Source organism: Peromyscus eremicus, chromosome 22 (genome assembly GCF_949786415.1).
Source record: "Peromyscus eremicus chromosome 22, PerEre_H2_v1, whole genome shotgun sequence".
Classification (NCBI taxonomy): domain Eukaryota; kingdom Metazoa; phylum Chordata; class Mammalia; order Rodentia; family Cricetidae; genus Peromyscus; species Peromyscus eremicus.
Window position 1 is genome coordinate 22,389,580 of NC_081437.1, and position 26,435 is coordinate 22,416,014.

Sequence of the window (26,435 nt, forward strand, 5' to 3'; positions counted from 1 at the left end):
GTTCCATGAAAATACATGGTAATTTTTGTGTGTTCAGTTTACAGACCTTCTTTAGTCATACTTTAACTCCCTATTTCATACATATCACCCATTCTTTTCCGTCATTCAGTCAATTTCTCTTGCATGTACACTACGGACCAGTGTCGGCCCTGTGTAGAAAAGACACACAGACAAATATGTCTGCTTACAGAGCTACAGAAGGAGGCGGTAGCAGTGAAAATAAGCAGATCACACTGTGTCCTAGGTTCAGTGCTTCCGAAGAAAATCACAAAGGGAGGACGGGAATCCTAAGTTTAGATCCTCAGCTGAAGAAAGCCTCACTGAGGAGTGTGATTTTGCATAAGTTCCTAAAGTAGGAAAGAAGCAAGAATACATTAACTGACGGCCTAACACTGCAGGCAAGGGAAATGCGTATGCAAAGGTCCTGAATGGTTAATAAGAAGGAGTTTGGAGTTTCTGAAGGAAAAAAGATTGGGGGGTCATTAAAGAACCCTGGATCATACTCTGGATGGATAAAAAGCGCGACTAAAAGGACTTGCCGAGGGCATCAGGCCATATGACTCCAAGTCGTGTGGCTCTGCAGCTGCAAGAGGAAGTTGTCCTTTGCCCCAGATGTGGAAGACTGTATCAAGCTCAGGGTTGACGTGTGAGGGTTGGAGTACCGGTCAGACAGCTGACCTATTAGATTGAAGGGGTCAGAAGGGCAGATACAGGAGTGGGGCAGTCAGAGAAGTCCAGTCTGGATAGACAGATCTATAAATGTGTCATCGGTGTATAAATGATATTTAAAGCTGTGAGGCACGATGAGATCACGGAGCTCAGAACTCCAGGAGCGCTTCAATATCTCGAGGATTCGTTTCATTTACCGCCTCCCCCTCAGCCTCTCCGCAGCCCCAAAACGTGCTCTGAGACAAGTTCAATCCACGTTTCCAAAGCAGCTGACCGTGATGTCAGCTAACACGTGCACTGTCTTTTTCCACGCTGCCGCTGGGAAGGGACGGCTTCAGAGAAAGGCTCAAGTTCACTCAAACATGTAACTTGATCCTGAGCAAATCAGAAAACGATGGCGTAATGCTCAAAAGATTTGAAGTAGATACTGGAATAAAGGAAGCAGTAAACCTAGATTACTTAAAAAATAAGAAAAAATACTTTCTTAAAAATGGGCTAAAAAGATGGCTCAGCAATTAAGAGCACTTGTTCTTGCAGAGGACCCGGAATCGGTTCCCAGCACCCACACTGGGTGGCTCACAACTGCCTGTAACTCCAGCTCCAGGGGGTCCGACGCCCTTTCTGACCTCCACAGGCACCAGGCATACACTGGGTGCACATACATTTATGCAAGCAAACTGACAAAGCACCACTCCCATCCTGCCTTCCTGGTGCTGTAACAACCAGCCTAATAAAAGGCTTCTAGGAAAGTGAGGGGATGCTAACAGAAATTTCCTTTGATGCCACCTTTGTAGCCTTGATTGGACTAAAGCATATTATCATATTTAGATCAGGAAAATCACTTTTAGGCCACATTTTCAGTAAACTAAAAAAAATCACAGGAACATTAGTCCAAGATTATTTGACAGTCCCCCATATTTGAGGAGTATAAAGCCATTCTTCATGATTTCTGCTTTTTTAGTTTTAAAAGTTCGCTTTTAAGTTGTAAGTCATATTTTAAAATCAGTATTTTTAAATAATGTTTCTGTCACTTGTATTCTGTAATGCCAGAAGAAATCATCCATGAGAAATTTGCTAATTTTGATACCTCCCGTGAAAAGAGATGCTTAAAAAAGTAAATTCCAAATGACAAGAAAGAAACGAAGTGTGATAGCACACACCTTCGATCTGGCAGGAGAGTCAGTTCAAGGCCAGCCTCGGTTATGTAGGGAATTCAAGGTCTGCCAGGGCTACATGAGACCCTATCTCAAAAAGGAGAGGGAGGAGGAGATGGGGGGAGGGAGGGATTGCTGATACTAAGGTATCCATCCATCATCCCTCACTAGCTCCTCTGTGTTCTGGGGAGGACAAAGGTGAACTCCAGTGAATTTTGCTCCAATATTTTGATAATTATTTGATAATAAGACAATGAAAAATATGCTAGACACTGGCAAGATTGAAGTTAGTAAAGCATGATCCATGCTCTGGAGCAAGTAAGTACCTACAAGTTCTCTGGAAGCATAGAGAAAGCTTCCAAAAGGAGATGGATGCTGAAGATGGAGGATCCCAAAATGGTCTGAGATGAGTGCACTGCTGTTCTTCCATGCTTAGCCATACTCAGTCAGCATTACCTCATGGAATATAATTTTGTGTGTGTGTGTGTGTGTGTGTGTGTGTGTATTTGTGGTGATGTTGTTGTCGTTTTAGGGATTTTTTGTTTGTTTTTTCAAGACAGGGTTTCTCTGTGTAACAGCTCTAACTGTCCTGGAACTCACTCTGTAGACCAGGCTGGCCTCAAACTCTCAGAGATCTACCTGCCTCTGCCTCTGCCTCCCAAATGCTGGGATTAAAGGTATGTGCCACCACCGCCCGGCTTGAATATAATTTTAATTCCTACTTTTATGGCCTTGGAGGACAAACTTTCTTTGTATTATGTAAGAGTCCATGACAAATTTGCAAGAACCATTTTTGAGATCTTCAATCTTCACATGAGCATTCAAACCCTTCAATATCCTTGCCTTATTTCACAGTTACTCTGTGACACACTGGACTTGAAGCATGTCTTCTACTGCTGCAGAGCCAACTACAAATCACCTTTGTATATGGTTGGCTTGTCGTCTAAATAAAACTTGGTTTTGTGTGTTTTTGTTTTAGGTCTGGGTTTTTTTGTTTGGGATATTTTGTTATAGTTTGGTTTTGGGTTTGTTTTCCAAATACATCACATCTTAGGTACTGGCTTTTCCTTTTGTGGTCGGAAACAAAATCTTGAAATACAATTCTGTAATGTTGCACAAAGAAATTTGTGCAGTGGTTTCTTAAATACCCTCTATAAATTGCGAGTCTGTGTGTTTTATTTGAGAAAAGGTCTTACTATGTTCCCAGGCTGGCCTCAGACTTAAGGGTTCAAGTGATGCCCCTTCCTCAGTCTCCCAACTAGTTAGGACTAGGCTACCGTACCCAGGTACAAATTATATTTTGCATATATTTACATATATGGAAATATATTTTATAGTGGATTTTTACCATTGGTCAGAACCATAATATTTGGGGGAAGGGATTCTGATTAAGAGTCTTCATTTTTAAGTGGTAAATAAAGGTATGATTTTCAGTTATCTGAGTTTTCAACCAAAGATCTTAGAGAATCTTGGTGTTTAAGTCCACTAGGGCCGTCTTTGGTGGTACATACCCTTAAGTGGTGGTAATGTCAACACGTGAGAGGTGGAGACAGGAGTTCAAGGTCAGTTTCGGGTATATTGCAAGGTAGAGAACAATCGAGGCTGCAAGATATGCTATCTCAAAAATGTTAAAAAATAAAATTAGCCATGGTGGTGCAAGCCTTTAATCCCAGCGCGTGGGAAGCAGAGACAGAAAGGTCTCTGTGAGTTCCAAACCAGCCAGAGGTACATGGTGAGACCCTTATCAGAGATAAGTAGTTCTTTGATTTTTTTTTTTAAGATTTATTTATTAATTATGTATACAGTGCTCTGTCTGCATGTATCCCTGCAGGTCAGAAGGGGGCACCAGATCTCATTACAGATGGTTGTGAGCCACCATGTGGTTGCTGGGAATTGAACTCAGGACCTTTGGAAGAGCAGCCAGTGTTCTTAACCTCTGAGCCATCTCCCTAGCCCTATTTCTTTGATTTTATGTTAAAGGCAAAAGAAAATCGACAGTGTATCTTAGCAAAAATAAGGCTAGTAAAAGAAGTGCCACTGTTTGTACTCAGGGTATCGCAGCATCTTGCTCAGGATAGCTACTTGGTGAACTTGGCCGGAGTAAAGGGATACAAGCATGCACATCACGTCTTCACTCATTTTGTGGTGCTATAATAGGACACCTCAAACTGGATAGTTTATAAGGAAGTGGGCTCCCCCTCACTGACCCTTACTTGAGAGGAATGAAGCTGTGGTTTTATCCAGGTTCTCCAGTCCAAGGTGACTTCATGTGCCTAGTACTTTAAATGCTGAAGAACTAAGGGGAGGCTGGAAGGAGAGGAGGGAAGGGGAGGGGGAACTGATCAGGCTGGGAAAAAATAATTAATTGATTAATAAAAATTTAAAGAATTATGTTAAAACCATTTATACATATATATGATGGACTTGTCTTTCTAACTACAGCTATGTTTATTTTTGTTTTATAATGTATATTTGATGGTATTTTATTACTATATTCAATCTGAAATTATTACCTTCTCTTTTTCTGCTATTTTCTTTCTTGTTTGGCTGATGTTAATAAAGCTTTCCACAGTTATTGTAATTGATATTTGCCTAGTATATCTTTTCCAACCTTTAAGTGTTAATTGTGTTCCATAAACAACACATACCCAGAGTTTAGTCTTTTGTGAATTTTTTTAGTAACTATGATTTTTCTCTTTATACTAGCAAATATAATCAGTCCACATGTATTATGTTATGATGTACATTCATTTCAGATATTTTTATATAAACTGCTCTGTAGAAACATTAAAAGATGGCAAGGTACCTAACCCACCCATATTAAATATTTAATGCCAGATTCATTTCAAACATTTTTACATAAACTTCTCTGTAGAATATTGTTTGTCAAAATTATTAAGGTTGTACAGCACAACTAAGTCATTCTTTTGTGGAATATCATAGAATATTAAGCTTAAGTTAACTGTGTTCATATTTCACATGAATTTAAATGATCTCTTCTAATAGATTGTATTTTATACAAAAAGTGACTCTATAAACATCCTGACTCTGAGCTGGGCATGGTGGCACATGCTTGTTATCCCAGCACTTGGGAGGCAGTGGCCAAAGAATCCGGAATGGAGGATCATCCTTGGCCACATAGGGAGTTTGAGGCCTACCTAGACTACATGAGACCCTGTCTCAGAAAATTTTAAATAAGTGAATAAATCCTAGTTTCGCCATCTTTTAAGCAAACAGGTATGTTTTTTCAATGTGTATGATTTTAATTCTCCTTATTGTGAAAGAAGAAGAAAACAGTTTTTCATGGCATTTTTTGTAATGACTATTTGAATCGATAAATAAAAGTATTTGGTGCAATACTTATAGGATAAGCAGTCTAGAAATAGTATCTGGCACTGGTGTATTACTGCAGCAAGTTTATTAAGGCAGCGTGTACATAGGTGCAGCCTTAGCTGGTGGTGATACAGAAGTGTGTATGGCACACGTGATGTGAAAGAAATGTCGCAGATGACTAGATCAGAGGCAAGGTCCCTAAGCCACCCTGGACTGCTGCATTGGAATGCCTAGGGGAAGCCAGACCGAGCTGAAATTTAAAGGATGTGGATGACTTAGCTAAGTAAGAAATCTAGGGAAGGAACTTTCAGGCAGAGGCAACAGACTATGCAAAAGATTTAAAATACAAATAAAATTCTAGGGATAAGCACTATTCGGAGACTGGAGTGGTGACTGTTTCTGGGACGTGAACTTAGAAAGTCACAGAAGAAGTGAGATGGGATAAACTCCGGGTCTCTACTGGACCTCTTTCAATGTTCTGCTGCAATTGCTACTTAAACATTTGTCTGTATTCTGAATATCTACTACAATGGTCACAATTTTTTCAAATGCTGTCTGAGTACAACAGCATAAAGACTGTAGCATTAGCATTGGAAGACCTGAGTTAAATTTAGTTCAGTCCCTTGCGACAGCTACGAGATTTCTGATAAGCAAGTACTTTTCTGAAGTCTTAACTTTCTCCCCAAAACAGAGGTGATGATAATGCATATCCAATCTACCTTATAAATATTTAATGTCAATTTTAAATATAATCAGTTCTTGGTTATTTATTATGCCTACCCAACCTGCTTACAAATATATTGTTAACTTCAAATATAATATAATCAATTGTTGATTACTTATAATAATGGGAAGCATGATCACCCAAAACCAGAAATAGTAGATAAATGAAAATTTAATAATTAATTCTAAAATACATGATTTTTCCCCCTCATGATTTATCCTTCTAATTATATTTTGTTAAGGATGAAATTAAAATCCATTTTTATTGCTTTAAACTACACCAGCAGATGGCAGGAAGATGTAGCCCAGATAATTATAATATGGTGACAGAAGTCATTTTGGAATTTAAATTTTTACTGTAATTAATTGGCAAAATAGAAAATAAAGCATTGGTTCTGTAGTTATCTGTCGCTGTCTTTTTTGTTAGGTTTTAGTGTCTTGTTAATTGTATTCATTGCTAGGTTTCATTATGACATTTCCATACGCGCATACAATGTGCTTTGATCACGTTGACCCATCACTTAGCCATTCTCGTCCTCCCCCCGCTTTGTCTCCATCCCCACCCAGCAGAGTCTCCCCTTTACCTTCGTGGCCCCCACCCCAGTTCCACTTAGGAAAGAAAGCAAAGGATTCTTGTCTTTGTGCGGTTGTCTTATCGCACTCAACATGACAATTTCCAGCCCCATTAATTTTCCTGAAAATTGCATCATTTCATTCTTTGGGGTTGAGCAAAACTTCCTTGTGTATATATGTCACATTATATTTATCCATTCTTCCAGTGACGGGCACCTAGCCTGATACCCTCACTTGGCTATTGTAAATAGCACAGCAGTAAGCATGTCTATTCAGATATCTCTAGGGTGAGTTGACTTGATTCTTTGAGGATATACCCAATAAAAAGTCATATATATAAAACAATATACAAATTGTTATATACATATACTATATAGTTATATAAACAATATATAAATAAATTTTTCTTGTCCTCAGTGAATTTAAAAGGAACATCATTAACTTTGCCTGTTGTGAAATACAATTTCCTTTCTGGTCCTCTGCACCCTAGCTTTTTACTGTGCAGGGTCCTCATGGAAACCTTTTGCCATTTATAGTTGTTGGATCCTTACTTCCGAACTCCCAAATGCACATTTATTTCCGGTGCCCTCTTCCTCTTACAGCCTTGAGCTACAAAATTGGTCCATCCCCTACCTTCATATTTAAGTTTCTATTATTTCTCCAGGACTGTTCTTGGGTGAAATTAAGGGGTTGGGGGAGATAATACACACACACACACACACACACACACACACACACACACACACACGCATGCGCTCTGTAGACCAGGCTGGCCTCAAACTCACAGAGATCCGCCTGGCTCTGCCTCCCGAGTGCTGGGATTAAAGGCGTGCGCCACCACTGCCCGGCCTACAAACAGAAACTCTTAAAGCACCAGAGGAAGAATACACATGACATAAAAAAGAACAAATACTTACTTCCAAATTCCTGTCAGGAACAATGCCAGAAAAGACAATGAAATGAAACTTGAGGTTGGGGGGCAAGGGGTACATGGTGCACATGTGTGTTCAGGTGTATGAGCCTGGGTGTGGGGGTTCAGAAGACAGATAAGATGTCTTCCTCTCCTGCTCTCCACCGTACTGCCTTGAGATGGACTCTGTCATTGAACTGCAAGTTCACCTTTTCACCTAGGCTGGCTGGCCAGCAGGCTCTCCGGATCTTCCTGTCTGCCCCCACACCCCAATGCTGGGGTCAAAGGCACAGGCAAACTGATTTTGCGCGTGGGTGCTGAGTATTCAAACTCAGGTCCTCATTGGTGCCTGCAGAACGAGTGCTCTTACCCACTGAGCCATCTTGCCAGCTCCTGAAAAGAAACATTTAAGTGCTTGGAAAACAGACTATTGACATAGACTTCTATGTCTTCATCGTCAAGAATCAGAGGCCAGATATGTTAGCACAAAGCATAAGCCCAACACTCAGTAAATAGAGGTAGGAGGGTCACAAGTTCTGAGCAAGCCTAAGCCACACAGTAAGTTGAAAGCCAGACCTTGAGCTACGTGGTGAGGATTTGTTTAAAACATGAAAGAAGAGGTCGGGGATTTAGCTCAGTGGTAGAGCACTTGCCTAGCAAGCACAAGGCCCTGGGTTTGGTCCTCAGCTCAACAAAAAAATAAACATTAAAGAAAGTATTCATATTCATACATATATATATATGAGTCACTCCTTTGACCATCATATTCATTATATCTACATCACGTGTCCACTAATCATTTAGTATCATTCTTGTTTAGCAAACTGACTAAAAGTACTTGTGTTCAGCTAACCTTTATGCACCAAAATGCAAAAGTGGTGGTAATGGACAATTTTATTGCAGAATTTTGTTATGATCCTCCTATTTCAGCATTGTTAATTGTTAGTCTCTCACTGTGCCTAATTTATAAATCACACATTACTATAGGTAACCCTTATAGGAAAAGCATAGTATGTGTGTGTTAAGCCCGGTACTATTCATGGATGCATATATCCAGTGGTGTAGGGGTGTATTAGGACTTACTTCTAGAGATGGCTCAGTGGTTAAGAGGGAATACTGCCCTTACAGGTGACCTGTGTTCAGTGCCCAGCACCCATCTTAGACGGCTTACAACCTTCTGTAACTCTAGCTCTAGGGCAATCCAAAATCCTCTGGCCTCTGTGGGCACCGGCACTCATGTGGCCACACACAGGCACACGCACATACACATAATTAAAAGTAAAAGTAAGTCTTTAAGAAAACAAACTTATTCCCCATGAGTAAGGGAGGGCCACCATGTCCAAATATCTCTGGGACTGTCATCATAGCACACATCTGTAATCCCAGTCAGCACTCAGGAAACAGATACAGGAGGATTTTTGCAAGTTCAAGGCCAGCTTGATCTACACAGTGCGTTCCTGGTCAAACAAGGCTACATAGTGAGGCCCTGTCTCAAAAATATAAAAAGAAAAATGTAAAGAAGACATCTGATCCAGAAATGTACTGTTTCTTGACAGGATGGATAATACTTAATAAAAATTATAATTGGACAAAGGAGGCAGTGTGATCACAGATTTTAAGGTATGATGGGCTACCACGCCCATCCAATTGTAAGGTAACATGAGGAGGTTAACATGTGACCAGAGACTTGTGAATGAAATAAGGTTTGTCAGGGGATGATCTGGGAGAATACCATAACACCTGTACTCATCTGTGGGGGTTTGAAAGAAGATGGCCCCCAAAGGTCCAACAAGGCCACACCTCCTAATAGTGCCTTTCTCTTTGCGTCCCAAAGTGTGCCAGTGTGGAGACGGGCTTTGAGGTCTCTTTTGCTCAAGCTTCCCTCAGTATGACTGTCGGTTGACTTCCTGTTGCCTGCAAGATGTAGCACCCTCAGCTCCAGCCCCACATCTGCCTGCATGCCGCCATGCTCCCTGTCATGATGCTAATGGACTGAATTTCTCAAACTGTAAGCCAGCTCCCTCAATTAAATATTTTCTTGATAAGAGTCACTGCAGTCATGGTGTCTCTTCACAGCAGTAAAAAACTCAAACTAAGACAGCATCTTTATTATCTTTCTGCATCTAGCTTTTTCCACATATAACCAAATAAATAGATTGAGGTCCAGTACATGATACTAAAAGTGACCACCTCTGCCTGGACTTTATCTACTCTGAACTTGAGGGTAGCTACCTACATCTTTTTTTTTTCAAGCATTATGATCTCCGTTTTTTTTAATTATACTCATGATATTCATTAATTACACTCATGATATTAATTACATTTGTGGTATTCATTGATCATATTTGCAGTATTCATTCAATAACTATGATATTCATTAATTACATTAATTTATTGATTTATTACATTCATGATATTATGTCCTGATACTACTGTCTGTCTGTGGGGCTTTTCCATCGCACAAAACAGAGATTCTATACTTAGGAAATCATTGCTCTATATTTCTTCTCCATCTTAAGATAACGTCTAATCTTTCTGTCTCTATGAAATTGTATATTCTATATATTTTATGTAATACAATTCTATAGTATTTGACCTTTTTTAATGTAAAACCATTTTATGTACAACTGCAGGAGAAATAATACACAGATAGCTTGGACATAAAAACAGGTTATAGCCAGGTGGTGGTGGCTCACACCTTTAATCCCAGCACTGGGAGGCAAAGGCAGGCAGATCTCTGTGAGTTCAAGGCCAGCCTGGTCTCCCAAAGCAAGTTCCAGGAAAGGTGCAAAGCTACACAGAGAAACCCTGTCTCAAAAAAAAAGAAAGAAAGAAAGAAAGAAAAACAGGTTATAATTCAAAAGTCCAGGGTTATTTGAAACTGGAAAATATTTTCTCTGTAGAAAATAGTAAAAATGATAACATTTCCCACTAAGCCCTTTTAAGCCAAATGATAGCTGAACTATACATATAAATATTGATTAGATTCTGGGATATAGAAGAAACCTATCTTCATCTGTTCAGAGAGCTATGTTTTACTTAAATTGTGTAAGTGAGATTCCTATTCATCTTCCCCTTCACTGTTTGATTTACGGCAGACATTTTTCTATAGGCTAATCCATAATCTAAAAAGATTTTAGCCTCCCCTCCTGAAAGTACAGACAGCATATTCTTTCATCAGCTTGATACTGTACAAATTCTTACCCTAATAGTGAAGTGTTTCACTAAAGCTTGCCCAGTGATTGGGTAAAACCAAAACTTATTATAAGCCACAGTCATCCTAGGGTCCTCCCTGCTAGGTAGCCTCCCTGGATCTGTGGGTTACAGTCTGATTGTCCTTTGTTTTATATTTAGTATCCACTTATGAGTGAGTACATACCATGTTTGTCCTTCTGAGTCTGGGTTACTTCACTCAGGATGATATTTTCTAGTTCCATCCATTTGCCTGCAAATTTCATGCTGTCATCATTTTTCTCTGCTGAGTAGTACTCCATTGTGTATATGTACCACATTTTCTTAATCCATTCTTCAGTTGACGGGCATCTAGGTTGTTTCCAAGTTCTGGCTATTACAAATAATGCTGCTATGAACATAGTTGAACATGTATCTTTGTGGTATGATTGAGCATTCCTTGGGTATATGTCCAAGAGTGGTATTGCTGGGTCTTGAGGTAGATCAATTCCCAATTTTCTGAGAAACCGCCATACTGATTTCCACAGTGGTTGTACAAGTTTGCACTCCCACCTACCTACATCTTAAGACAAAATGACATCTTAGTTTGGAAAAGATAAAGGTTAGACAGACCCTTGTCAAAAGCAGTTAACCTCTTAGAGCATAATTGATGTTTTATTCCTTTAATAATCATATATATGTCTGCAAGTTTAGATTAGAAAGAATGCATTTTGTTGTTATTGTTTTTGGGGGGAATGAGACAACAGCATCTCTCTATGTAGCCCTGGCTGTCCTGGAACTCACTATGTAGACCATGCTGGCCTCAAACTCACAGAGATCCACCTGCCCCTGCCTTCTGAGTGTTGAGATTAAAGGCATGCACCACCATGCCTGGCAGAATGCAATTTTAATTAGTAGATTAAGATCGTTTTACAGAGAAAGAAATACATTTTATTAATTTGATTGTTAAATTATTAACAAATATATATATTTGTGCATTATAGTGTAATATTTCAATACATGTGTTCATTTTGTAGTTATCACCTCAAATGTTTATTGTTTTGTGGTGAAGAATATTCAACATTTATTTTAGAGTATACAGTATATTACTTTCCACTGTCATCACCGTGTTATGCATGGACTCCTGGCAGTTATTCCTGCTATCTAGTTGAAACTTTGTAGCCATTTCCCTCTTCTACCTAGCCCCCCTGGCCTCTGCTAACTTCCTTTCCACTCTACTTCTATGAGTTCAACTTTTTTAGGCTCCACAAATAAATGAGATCACGTGATATTTATCGCTCTATTCCTGGCTTATTTCACTTAACACAATGCCCTCTAAGTTCACTCATGTTTTTGCAAGTGACAACTTGATTTTGAAATTACACTTAACCTTTTAAATGTGACATACACAAATGCTGAGCAGAACAGAAATGGTTGAAAAATACAGGCAGCAGGAATAATTAGTATGAATTTTAATTAGGTATTAACTAATATACAGTCTCTTATCATAGAAGCATGTTATATGCCAAAAGCTTGCAACCAGAAGGAAGGGCCAGTGCAAAAGCCAAAAAACAACATGTTTCTTGATTTTTGCCAAAGCAGGTATTAGTGTGACTTCTTTGGTTGGAAGACTTGCAATCTTCCTATCACCGGGTCATCCCTTCCTGTGGTTGAAATCATCTCTTGAGAACCTGTAACAGCCGCCTCATTGTCAAGAAGTTAAAAGCAATTGATAGGTTGTTCTGGTAACACCTGTCAGTGAATTCACTCTGAGCAGAAAACCCTGGCATTTCAGGAGTTGACAAGTATTATTAAACTGTTTTGCAAGAGCAGAAGCTGGTTCAAAGAGGGGAGAGCTGTCAAGATAATGAAATCAGTAAGTGGGTCAGGCCTCCTGCTTCAAACACCGTATCTAACCACGCGGCTTCTCATGGCGGGGACGGGACGGCTGCAGGGCTGTCTGTGAGCATGGGTAGGGTGTTCCTTTCGGTCCAATTCAAAACGGCAGCATTTTGCAAGCCATGAATTTGTTCTCGGTTTAAATATGTCTTAGGCACGGTTTTGTCTGTTGGGTTTTCAATCAAAAGTTTATACTGTTTTAACTTTTAAATGATAGCAACCTTGTTTCTCTTTTCCTTGGTCTTCTCCCCACCCCACCCCCCACACACACACACACTCTCTCTCACCGCCCCCACTCTGAGCATTTTAATTTGTCTGTCTTTGGCATTTTGCTAAGCCTTGTGTTTGAAGTAAGGGGAAGCCATGTAATGCTTCTGTGAAGGTTGATCTTCATTGCCAACTTGACCGGGTTAAGAAGAGCCTGGGGCATTGGTATAACGCACCTTTGGGTGCATTTGTGAGGGTGTTTCCAGGAAGCACTAATTGACTGAAGGAAGTAGACCCGCCCTGAATATAGACTACACTGTCCCATGGGCTGGGGGCCCAGACTAAAAAGAGAAAAGGAGGGATTGGGGATTTAGCTCAGTGGTAGAGCGCTCAAGAGCAAGGCCCTGGGTTCGGTCCTCAGCTCTGGGGGGGGGGGGGGGGATGTTTGCAGTATTGAGGGTTGAATCTAGGGCCTCGCTCGCTCGTGCTAAGCAAACTCTCCTCCACTACACTAAAAAGAGAAAAGGAGAAGGAGAAGGCCAGCTGCGTGCTGCAGCTCACCCTTTCTCAGCTTCCGGATCTGCCCATCCATGAGCCAGATCTTCCCTCCCATGATGAATTATCCCCTCCCCATCACACCAGCTTCCCTGCAGCTTTCAGAAAGCAGCGGTTCTATCACAAGAAAAAGTCAGTGGAGACATCCTGTGTCCAGGGGATGGCGCCGTCTGCGGGTACTTTCTTTAACTTGAGCATCACTTCCTGATGAGTGAGGGGTAAAGTCAGGGAAGCCTAGTTTAAAGTAAAGTAGGATTTATGTTCAGGAGTACTTCTGTTTGTAACTAACGCCCCAGTTTCTCCTCAGTCTCTTTACACAGCAAACTCTTATCCTAGATTAAACAGGAGCAGAGAACCAAACAAACGTTTAAGAACACATGCTCAGCCAGCTGGTGGTGGTGCACGCCTTTAATCCTAGCACTCAGGAGGCAGATCTCTGTGAGTTCAAGGCCAGCCTGGTCTACAGAGTGAGTTCCAGGACAGCCAGGACTACACAGAGAAACCCTGTCTAAAAGAAAAAACCCATACTCCATTAAGCAATATGATGGGGGGAAGGTAGGGGGTACAAAGGTCCTTGTGCCCATAGAGCACTAGGGAACCAGGAATGTTAATCCTCATAGGACCTCTCCTCATAGGAGGAATTACCTGTTTCCTGGCCAGAAGGCTGGGAGTGGATATTGTTAACAACCTGGTGACCTCCTCACCCACCTTGTGCTATAGAGACAGACCTCACCCACTGTGTGCTGTAGAGGCAGACTTCACCCACTGTGTGCTGTAGAGACAGACCTCACCCACTGTGTGCTGTAGAGGCAGACCTCACCCACTGTGTGCTGTAGAGACAGACCTCACCCACTGTGTGCTGTAGAGACAGACCTCACCCACTGTGTGCTGTAGACAGACCTCACCCACTGTGTACTGTAGAGGCAGACCTCACCCACTGTGTGCTGTAGAGGCAGACCTCACCCACTGTGTGCTGTAGAGACAGACCTCACCCACTGTGTGCTGTAGAGACAGACCTCACCCACTGTGTGCTGTAGACAGACCTCACCCACTGTGTGCTGTAGAGGCAGACCTCACCCACTGTGTGCTGTAGAGGCAGACCTCACCCACTGTGTGCTGTAGAGGCAGACCTCACCCACTGTGTGCTGTAGAGACAGACCTCACCCACTGTGTGCTGTAGAGGCAGACCTCACCCACTGTGTGCTGTAGAGACAGACCTCACCCACTGTGTGCTGTAGAGACAGACCTCACCCACTGTGTGCTGTAGACAGACCTCACCCACTGTGTACTGTAGAGGCAGACCTCACCCACTGTGTGCTGTAGAGGCAGACCTCACCCACTGTGTGCTATAGACACAGACCTCACCCACTATGTGCTGTAGACACAGACCTCACCCACTGTGTGCTGTAGAGACAGACCTCACCCAAGATGTTTATCCAGACTCTTCCCTCCCTAGACTGTTATCCTTCGCTCCCAGTTAATAGAGCCCATCCTTAGGAGAATGTCACATGTATTTTATGACCTGCTGACCTCTATGCTATCTCAGTCAGAGATCACATTAAATTCTAGGCCTTTTAGCTGTAGAACCCACTCTCATGGTTACATGTACTTTGTAAGGAGTTTCTAAGCAGTCATACCTTAAGATTTATTGTACACCTCGATTGGAATGATTGTGGCCTAAAAACCTTTTCCCAAATCGTACTGTATTTTCAGCATGCTGGCAGTGAACCGCTTGGCAGGCATCAGACTCCCCGAGTCTTATCCAGGTTGCTGAAGTCAATCCGAACCGAGTTTTCATTCTTGCTTCTTTGCAGTTTGCTTCCCTGCCTGGACACCTGCAGGGTCCCCCTCAATGGAGGAAGCAAGGGCAGGGCAAGAGAAGTCACAGCAGGAAGACAGAGCCCATGCGAAGATCATGGTGGGTGGGAAATAGCTCATGAGGGAAGGTGCGGCTGCCAACCCCGACTCCCCGGATTCAATCCTCGGGACCCACATACTGGAAAGAGAGAACTGACTCCCACAAGTAGTCCTCCGACCTCCCTGGGCTGTCCTGAAGGATCATAGCAAAGACATGGAGAAGCTCTCGGGAGGAAGATAACGCAGCGCCAGGCAAGGCGCCATTAGTCTGGATCTGCAAGAAGCCAGTTGCTGGCCACAAAGAACAGGAAGCTGGAAAACAAGGCAGGAAGACAAATGAATCTGAAGTAGTGCCAAGTGGTGTGCCATAAGCCAGTAATAGAGTCTTGCTGTATACACTTAGGTCAGTAAGTATCTAAACATAAGATGTGAAGGCCAGGCCTGATAGTACAGCCTATAGCCCCAGCTACTTAAGCAGTGAAAGCAGGAGAACTCAAGGACTACCTGAAGAATGCACAAGCTCAGACTACTGAGGATGAATCTGGAAGAACACTGGCCTAGCCCGTGTGAGGCCTTGTGCTCAAACCTGTACTGAAAACAGAAACCAGTAGAAGGTGAAATGTCTGCTCCCCACCCTTCTCTGTGGGTGCATGCCATAAGCTCATTTTCTGTGCCCCCCACCCCACCATGTGCAGCCTAAACAACCACATAGTCCATGAAGCTGTTGCTGTCCACCATGGACTGTGTATGTGATGATAGGCTCATAAGATGCTCCAGCACCCAGTGGCACAGCCATCTTGGTTAGTATACGCTGGTATTTGACAAACAGCAAAACTACTCATTGCCCAGAATGGACACTTGCCATTAAGCAGTGCATACCTGCATACATACCCTTTTCTCTGTAAGTTCTAGGGATTGAACCCAGGGCCTCACACATGCTAGGAAAGTGCTCTCCCACTGAGCTACATCTCCAACCTTTGTAAAAGATAGAAATCGGATCATGTGATCCTTGATCTGTTACTCATTTATCACTTGTTTCAGGCTCGACTTTATCCCCTCGTCAGCAAGATGATACTGCCCTATAGAAAGTACATCAGGAAACACTAAATCAACACTTACTGAATTGTTGCGTGAATGAGTAAGCAATTGTGTGTTCTATTGTTACAATTCTTGCTTAGAGAAGAGGACTTATGGAGGCCGAAGAGATGGCCCTTTCAGAGGGCCGGAGTCAGTCCCGACACCCACATCTGGCGGCTCACAACCACCTGTAACTCCAGCTCTGGGGGATCTGACAGCCTCTTCTGGCCTCTGAGGGCACCAGAATATACACACATAAATTTTAAAAGTGAAAGTAAATCTTTTAAAAAAGGAGAGGAGAGGAGAAAGAAGAAAGAAAAATTCTAAGCCAGGCATGGAGGCACATGCCTGTGACTCTAGCACTTGGGAGATAGAGGCAGGAAGCCCAGGAGTTCAAGGCCAGCCTCAGCCACAGAGTGAGTTCAAAGCCAGCCTGGCTAAGGGAGACTGTCTTAAAAGGGGTGGGGGGAGTGGGGAAAGAGAAAGAAAAGAATCCCCCTAAAATTTGGAGTGTAGTGGGCAGGACATGGCAGAACATGGAGTTGTTGTCAGATGGTTGTGTAGCCATGGCTGCTGGTTTCCTCTTCCATCCCATAATTAGCACCTTCACCTTCCCAATTCAGAAGCAAAAATGGATGCTAAGAGACAAAGTAAGCATCTCTTACCCCTCTGTTAAGTGGCAGGCACTTGGGGTTCAGTGGAGAACACAGCAGAGCTGTTCTCCATCCCTGTGCAGGGAACACTAACAGGTGGAGATCGAAGGCACCAAGGGGATTGGGAAGATGGAGAAGGAAGAAAAAAAACCAGGAAAACACGGAAGACATGAAGTTTCAATGATTGATGAATTAATTCCACACTTGCTAATATCTACTGCCTTGTGTTAATCTTGTTTGTTTAGAGATGACTCCAAGGGGGCTGGAGAGATGTTTCAGCGGTTAAGAGTACTGGTTGCTCTTCCAGAGGACTGCGGTTCAATTCCCAGCACCCTCATGACAGCTCACGACTGTCTGTAACTCCAGTCCCAGGGGATCTGCTGCCTCTTCTGGCCTTCACAGGCCCTGCATGGACATGGTGCACAGACAGACATACAGGCAAAACAGGGATGCACATGAAAGCAAAGGTTAATGTTTTTTAAAGAAATTATTCTAAATCAAGCCATCTGCTCCCACATCAAGTGCACATGCATGCTGCCGTGGTTTCACACCCCCCATACATACATATCCCATAGTAACCTGGCAGTATAGGTCTAATGATTGCCCACACCTGATAGCAAAGGGGACACTTGATTCAAAGCAGTGACCCCTGACCCAGATCTAAGTATAAATAGAGCGGAAGTCCTACATTTCTCGAAGCCATAGTCTTGTTAATGAAGTTATTATACCTGTTTTAACCAGGTTAGATATTCTTCTTTTTAAGGTTTTACAAGAGTCGTTTGTAGGAGAGTCAACAAGCCAAGAATTCACATCATCACTCCGTCACACGGATTACTCACCGCTGCTGCTCATAACAGAATCCTAAAATGTTTCAGATTTCTGATGCAAATCAAAATCTCATCCTCGCTGTCACTGCTAAATTAACTGACAGGATAATAACATTACATTAAAACCATTTTTCTCTTGATTGAGTACCTTTTTCAAAAGTGAACCTTTTAGATGTATATTTTTTTTCATCAGTACTATAAATGCACGTAGGAGCCTAGATAAAAATAGCATCGAAAAGAGGAGGAGTGGGATGTTTTCAAATTATTGGTGAGTCTCTTGCATCTCAGCCATATTTGACAGTTCGGGGCTGGAGAATGGAAGAGTCTCGACAATGTATTGCTGGTTTTAGAAGCACGTAGAGAGACTCACGGGTTGATCTTGGTCTTTATTGAAACAATTGTGCATTCTGGCAGTAGTTCTTGTCATCCCACTGCAAACAAGCTGTTAGTGGCCTGGAGGAATTGGCATTGTTCTGTCACTCTATTCTATATAATACGGTGCTCATTTCAGACATATCACAGCCTATTAACGAATGCAAACCTATGACCTCCTAAACCAGCATAGATTCCCAGCTGACTTTCCAGTGTGAGCTTACTCGGCCTTTCCTTCCCATAGAAAGTGGATTTCACTTCTTTGGTCCCATCCGCCATCCTTGGCCCCTTCTCTGTGGCCAGGCAGCCAGATCTCACTTTGCTTGTCCCTATGTTTGAAACGCCTCCCGTTTGGAAATCAGTCATTTCTCTCCATCCTTCAGAAATGTTGTTTCCTCACATCTTACCTTTAAAGTCATGAAAATATTTACCTGGAACAAATATGTAATGTTTGCCTCAGAAAATACTGTCTGTCACCACTGGCCATACCATTATGGTGAATGAAGATCATGCTTAGCTTCTTAGTTATGGTGAATACTGGGCGTAGCTTCTTGGTTATGGTGAATACTGAGTTTGGCTCCGTGGTTATGGTGAAGACTGGGCTTAGCTTCTTGATTATGGTGAATATGGTACTTAGCTTCTTGGTTATAGTGAAGATCATGTTAAGCTTCTAGGTTATGATGAAGATCATGTTTAGCTTCTTGGTTATGGGGATCAGCTAGGAGCTGATGATAATTGAATCTGAGTGATGAGTGAATAGGATAAGGGGGGGGTCTACTATATCATTGATATGTACCATAATAAAAGTTAAAGCCTAAACTTGGTCCTTCAGGCTACATTGTTTTAAGTATGTGTTCTTTTTGACATCATGCATGAAACGGCATGGTATGCAGGACAGACAATCCAAGTCTGCTCCCACCCCACCCTCAAGTATAAAAATAGGATTGTTTAGGGACAAGGAGTTGTTGCCTCCCTCTTCCTCTTAGGTCCTATACTTGAGCACTCACTAGAATCAAGATGGACCTCCTGCTTAAAGTGCCCGAGAAGCCCATACACTTTCCTATTCCCCCCCCCCCCTGAGTCCCACTGTGAATAACGCTCTGGGGTGGGCCAGGGAACTATCCCAGGAATAATCCCAATGCAGTACAGACACCAGCTGCCATGTGCAGTGCGGCCACAGCGGTGGCTATGGAGAAGAGAGGAATTCTCTCCAAGAGATGGGCTCTGTCTGTTACAATGCGAACTGAGAGGAAAGACCGTCCATCTTCCTGGCAGTTCGGTTTGCTTAAGAGTCATCAGAAGCTCATTGGATAACCTTTCCGGGCTTCTAAAGCATGTACACTGATTCCAGTTACCAACATGCTTTGTTTTCCTCTCTTTAAATTATAATAGTCTTACTCCTCGCTTGCCGAAAACTGGAGAAACCATCCACGGACATAAGTTTTTCATTGGCTTTGGAGGAAAAGGTGCCAACCAGTGTGTCCAAGCTGCTCGACTTGGAGCAAAGACGTCCATAGTCTGCAAGGTAAGTGTGAAACGTAGAGGAGGGGCCCCGGGGAGGGCTGGTTCAAGCTCATCATTTCTGTTATCCTTCACCGTTATCCCAAATGAACTCTTCACTGGGGATAGCGGTGCGGGCCCGTGGTACCAGCTGCTCATGAAGCTGAAGGGTAATTACATAGGGAGGCCCTGTCTAAAGAAATAATGAAGTTCTGTAATACATAGTAATCTCTAGTGTTTTGCAACTACCAGTACTAGCCACTTACAGGACATCATCATCCCAAAGGAAAACCTCCTGTCCGAATGGTTTCCACCCATTCCCTCCTCCACCTGGAACCCTGGAACCAACAAACTACATTCTGTCTGTATTTTGGATACTTTACATAAATGGGCTGTGTAATATATGACTTTTGCTTCTGGCTTCTTTTGTTGTTTTGAGGTTTCTCCATTTCGTAGCAAGTATCAGTATTACATCCTGTATAATGGCCAACTAGTACCCCATTGTATGGACAGACCATCACTTATCCACCCGTGAGTGCACTGATAGACTCCTGGACTGCCTCTACTTTCTGACTGTCTCAGGCTAGCCCATGGCCATGCTTGCACACACATGCGCTTGTTGGAGTACCGGTTTTTAATTCTTTTGAAAGTTTGGTCATAACAAATCTAAATAAGAGTGACTGGACTTTCTGATGCTTTCCTCTGGAAAGTGGCAGTCCTCAAATGACTTGGTGCTGCCTCCCCTGAATACAGTGAGCTTATAACCAGAGCGTGCAACGTGAGAGGAGTTAACCTGTGCCCTGGGTGTTGACAGTCCACCTTCTAAACGGCCTGAGTCATTCTGTAGTCAACAGGCATCTCTGTAGCAACGCATTGCTCTTGGAAACATAGTCAGTCCCTCCTCACTAAGCCATCCTCTACCGCCATATCATAATGGCGGTGGAATGTGGGTTTTAATGACCGCACGTAATAAATACCTTACATACTTCTGTTTTCAGTCATACAGAGAAAGGGTATGTAACAGTCAGGAATCCTACTGAAATAATTTGAAAAGAATTGTATTTGGCTGTCAAGAGTTTCAAATTTTAGATCTTTCATGTCATTTGAAGGTGGTAACATTGCTATTAGAAGATGATGAAATTATGTGAGTTTAAGTACAGGGAAAGCTGGGTTTTAATGATAAGAAAAGCGCGCGCAAGCGCGCGCGCGCACACACACACACACGCACAAACCTTAGAAAAGCTATCTTGTGAACTATGTAGATTTTAAAAAAAAAACCCTGCAGAAATGTCATTTCCACTTTCACATGTCACTCTCCTCTCCGTGGGAGATTTAAGTGATGTGCAAGCTATACAATTATCACTTCATCTGCTAATGAACTCTGGCTTCATTTCTGATTTATGACCAGCATATCATTCTCATGGCTATCTGGTCAGAAACATCACAGGAAACACAAAATTCCAAATAAGAACGCTTCTGTTGTTAAGATTGGTCCCTAAGGATTTAAAACAGTAATATAGATAATCAGGAAATAATTATATTCTAGAAATGATGGCACTCTGAAAGAAGGCCGACAAAAACTTCACACCTGACTTATCCCATGCTTGATTAGAGAGGAGACCTAGGTAATGACCCAGTGATGCTCCCAAAAGGGGGCTTAGGAACTGGGAAGGACATATGATTTCCGGGCTGGAAAAAGCTGGACATAGAATTGGTATGGGAAGCTAGGCATCCAAAGTGGCCGTCCTGGGAAAAGGGGTGTTTTCTGGGCCTGGAGTGTAAGACATGGAGCACCTCCCCTCTTGGGAGCTTTCTGGATACTATTCATGTGGCCACTGAAGTCTAGACTGCATGTGCCCTGACCTCGTCCCACCCTAAGATCTTGAGATTGCTTTTATTTAGGTCTGTAGAATTGGAGGCAAGGATAGAAAAACAAAATAGAAATCTTGGAGTTGTGGGACTGAACTTGGGACGTGAACCCTGAAACGGTGCGAGAAGCCAGAGGAGCAGGCAGGGAGCTGTGCTACAGCTGGGGGGTGGTTGAGGCAGAGGCTGTCTGTCTCACTCTGCTCTGTGTGCAGGGGCTCGTGCCAGCACCCGAGCGCTTCTGGATCATCTTCTGTGCTCTTTTTAGTCATCCATGTCTGCTCCACACAATTCAGTCTAGGTGTTTACACAGTGAAACATAAGAAAATGGGTTTAAGCAGATCCCATCCAGGACAATTTTACTTTTGTGCCTTGGGACCCTAAGGCAGGGGTTTATTTAAAGGCTTAAATTAAGGGGGCTGGAGAGATGGCTTAGTGGTTAAGAGCATTGGCTGCTCTTCAAGAGGACCCGAGTTCAATTCCCAGCATCTACATAGCTCATAACTGTCTGTAACTCCAGTCCCAGGGCATCCAACCTCCTCACAAAGACATGCAGGTCAAACACCAGTGCATATAAAAGTAAAATTAAAAAAAAAAAAGAAAGTATGTTTTAAAAAAAATTAAGAAAACTGCGATATTCTTAGTCTTCTTGTTTTATTTATTTATTTACTCACTTAGCTTTATTTTTTGATGTTGGGGAGGAATGTGTCTTACAAACACAAAGAATGCCTTCTGCCTCTGAACTTCACCCCAGCATGAAGCCTTTTTTATTAATTAATTAATAAAGGGTTTCTCTGTGTAGCCCATATTAGCCTCCAAATCATAATCCTCCTGCCTCAGTCCCCTGACTACTGGGATCGTAGGTATGTACCTCTTAGAATTCTTTTTTTGTTTGTTTTTTTTTTGGGGGGGGTGGTCTTTTAAGACAGGGTTTCTCTGTGTAGCCCTGACTGTCCTCTCTGTAGAACTCACTCTGTAGACCAGGCTGGACTCGAACTCTCAGAGATCCATCTGCTTCTGCCTCCCAAGTACTGGTATGAATAGACTTTTATAGGGAAAGCTATCCATTATCCATTATAGTTTTCCATTGTGCAGTATTGTGTTGCGTCGTTTTTCCTTTTTGGCTATGTAAAACAGAGTTTCACATAGCCCAAGCTGGCCTTGAACTTGTTGTATGATATAGAAAGCCCTTAATTCTTCCTGCCTTTGCCTCTCTAAAGCTGGGGTTACAGGTGTGCACCCGCACATGCAGCTTGCAGTATATTTTTGTTAGGCAAATTCGCACACTTGTTTTCTAGCAGTTTTTGAAAGATGATAAGTTCCAAATCAAAACCCAAATCATTACATTAATCAAGATAAAAATGAACAGATGGAGCAAAAGAAAAACTGGTAGAGAATCCCCTGCCATTCTCTAAACAACGTTAATTTATGGACTACTGCGCTACAATACATTAGATGCCAGGCTCTGCTGGGAAGGTTGGTGGCACAGGGAAAACCAGGAAGGAGAATTATTTGTTAAGATAATTGTGACAAAGACATTAAGCAAGAGTTACATCAGTATTTATAGAGTGACAAGCAGATAATGAGGTGCTCTAAGCAGTTAAGAATCATGGATTTGGTATTCAGCTGAGTCATGTGCTAAATGCTAAAGTCCAGTGATAACTGGAGATGGTGTTTTTGAAAATGAAAAATCCCAAGGCAAAGAGCCTGCTGGGAGCTCTCTCATAGACTTTGCCTGGTTTGTGTAAATGTTTCCTCTACTTCTATTCCATTGAAGTCAAGTGTTTAAAGGTAAGAAGTTCTTTCTAAGCATCAAACACTGGCGAATGCCTGTAGTCCCAGCACTCTGGAGGCTAATACAGAAGAACCAGCCTGCCCTAGCCTGCGTACTGAGACCCTGACTCAAAAAACAGCAGGAGATGAGACGTGGTAAAATGTGACAAGCATGAGGATCTGATCTCAATACATAGAGCCCGTGTTTATTAAAAACAAAAAACAAACAGGGCGGTGGTGGCACACGCCTTTAATCCCAGCACTCGGGAGGCAGAGGCAGGCAGATCTCTGTGAGTTCGAGGCCAGCCTGGTCTCCAAAGCGAGTTCCAGGAAAGGCACAAAGCTACACAGAGAAACCCTGTCTCGAAAAACCAAAAAAAAACAAAAACAAAACAAAAAAAAAAAAAAACAGGCATTTTCATGTACAGTCCCAGCACTGGAGAGGCCAAGGCCAAGACAGAAAGAGCCGTGGGGCTCACTAGCCAGCCAGCCCAGCCAAACTGGAGAGTTCCAGGCCAGTAAAAGACACTCTCTCAAACAACATGGATAGTGTCCCAAAGGGAAGACACCTAAAGTTGACATCTGGCCTTCACATACACACACACACACACACACACACACAAAGCATGAACACGCATACATGTTTGTACCCTCACACACACCCAAACACATATATGCACACAAAGGAAGAGGAAGAAGAAACATCACACATGGACAACAAGAACCATGTTAATTAGAGAGCTCAGGATGCAGGGGCCCAGTGTGAGCCCACAGCCGCTTGCTATGCAGATAAGGAAACCAGGAGCAGACATGGATGCCAGTGACCAAGCCAGGAACCAGCATACTAGGGTGATCTGAAGAATTAGTATGCCTTTGCTTCCTACAAATGTAAAACTGTCTCCCTTCTAATGCGGGCAACACCTGGTTCCCTTCAGGAAGGTCAGGCTGGAAGTCCAGTGACAAAGGGCACGCACAGTAGGTTAGGACAGTGTGACTCAAAAGCCTGCTCCTCAGGCCAGTGCTGTGCTCAGTCTGCCCCTGGTCTAGACAGTACAGAAACCAGAAGTAAACAGAATGATTTATAGCAACGTAAGCTAGATTTTTTTTTTAACAGCCACTGGATTTAACAGCAATAATAAGTGAGGCTTTGTATCTTACGATACCTTTTTTGCCCTTATCACATTGTTTTTGTGTTTTACAAATTGTTGATCCACACTGTGTGTAAACAAGGAAAACAGTAAGCAGGGGGCCTCATGTAAGAGAGCTTGAACAGCAGTGTATGAGGACACCTTCATAACCAGAAGACCCTTTCTATGCAAGATCGTGAGGTCTGTGAATTGTCCTGGCTTAAATTTGTTGAAGCTGCCCTTGACTGCCTCCTTTCAGCTGGAACAGGCTGCACAGAGACTTCCTCCGAATATGTGCAATTGCAAGAATAGTGCCTTCAAGACAGGAGACCTGTTAGAGGCAAAGCCTTGTCAGCACACAGCCTTGTCTGCAGCCACAACAGAATACTCCTGTGCCCACGGTCACATCCCTTCAGGAATGAGATAAGTCCAAGAAAATGAACTGGAGGGTAACTTCGATGATGTGACACTGATGGGACACCTTCCATGTGCAGGACTTTGGGAAGGGCCACTATATTTCGAGCTAGCATCTCCCAAGTTTCGGGGAGCCCCTGTGGACAAATATGGAGTTGCAAACGGTGTAAGATGGCATTGAATTATGACAGTGATCAGGAATGCTGTGTAGGAGTTCCAGAAATGAGAGGATTGATGAGAGCCCAAAGAAGGAAGGTAGACTAAGTTGGTGCTTGAAAAACAGGTACAGTTTGAGTAGGTGGGGGAGAGATGAACGAACTCCTAAGTTCTCAGTGAAGGCATGGAAATAAACAGGAGCATATTGTACACACATTGTGTGCTAACACAGTCAAGTGATGAGGTCAAGTTAGTAATGACTTTCAACTCACAACTCCAAAAATGAAATCTAATTATTTTGGCCAAATGTGAATTTTAGAGAGATAGAAATAAAAAGACAAAGGGGCAGACCTGCAGGACTTCTACCTGAGCAGGCTTCAGCGAACACAAACCAGAGAAATCTCTGCTGCTCGACTATATCTTCATCCCAAGGTTGGGTCCAGCCTGGTGACCTAACACACTCTGCAGGCCATGCTTCCCCATCTCCACCCAACTGATCTACCTGTTAGTTTTATGTGGCACAATGTTATTCATTAAGCAGCACTGTTTACTGTGTGAGAAAAGCCACAAGGCACAACAAAACCTACTCTAAGAGTTTATTAAGAGAAAGGACAGAGGGCAATGTGCTTAGACGTATGGAGATTGTGCAGGGAGAGAGGGGAAGAAAAAAGGGGAGGAGTCTGTGACCCGCTTTTTATGGATCCCATACACACATGCGCATATGGGCTCACATAGCTCCGCCATGCATGGGCATAGATTGTGTGATCTCGCTGCACGCAGATACGCAACCACACGGCACACGGATTACATAGGACATAAGGGATGATTAAGCCTCTTGCTTGGCTACTGGACAATGCATATGTGGTCATGTAGCAACACTACCTACAGAGCATGCCCGGGACTGTGCTCTCGTCTCCCCCTCTCATTTTCATCTCTTCAACACACACAGGCTTTACAATACTCTGCCAGCCCTTTCATCCTGAAATCCAGCGGTCTTCTGCCTGGACCACACACTTCATGCAGTCACCTCCCCATACAGCTCCACCCGCAGAGTGGGGTTTAACTGTGAGTGTGACCAGAGCATCCAAGATGATGTTTAATGTTCTTGGGATATGTTAATGTGCAGCCACTGTTGAGAACCATTGGTTTCCTGCCTGCCAGAGAGAACTCACACCAGTTCCACCCTCCAGCCTGGCTCAGATGGAACAATTTGAGGCAAAATGCAAAGAATTTTAATTAGCTTGATAATGGCAGAACTGAAGCAAGACTCCAAGTTCTCTGACTCCCATATGCACCATTTGCCTCCTGGCCAAGATGCTTACATTTAAATTTTTCTTGTCAATTTGATGGCCAAAGTGTGAGTGGGAAACAGAAGCCTCCTGATATTCCTTTGTGATAGTCTTTATTAGGCCCATCAGTATTTTCTAACTGGCTCCTGTGTGAGGATTCCATCTGTATTACTCACTGTGATTTTCAGGGTACATTCATTTAGTCCTCAGTCACAAGAAATAAACAAAACCCTTTTCTAAGGTTCTACTGTGACTTCTTAACAATTCCTAATAACTTCCGTTTGAGCCAGAAACAAACAGAAAGGATGAGGAAGTGTATGCTTCTTGTAA

General features: G+C 42.8%; 2 protein-coding genes across 3 annotated transcripts in view; one reads left to right on the top strand and one right to left on the bottom strand.

Moving 5' to 3' along the window:
- Positions 1-26,435, bottom strand: part of Babam2 (BRISC and BRCA1 A complex member 2) — a 469,435-nt gene that overhangs the window by 381,418 nt on the left and 61,582 nt on the right. The window lies entirely within an intron of this gene.
- Rbks (ribokinase) overlaps positions 1-26,435 on the top strand; it is an 85,776-nt gene that overhangs the window by 5,059 nt on the left and 54,282 nt on the right. For both annotated transcript variants that reach the window (XM_059248527.1, XM_059248526.1), the window contains exon 2: positions 19,373-19,505. In XM_059248527.1, coding sequence (XP_059104510.1) covers positions 19,373-19,505 — 133 coding nt within the window. The remainder of the gene's footprint in view (positions 1-19,372; positions 19,506-26,435) is intronic.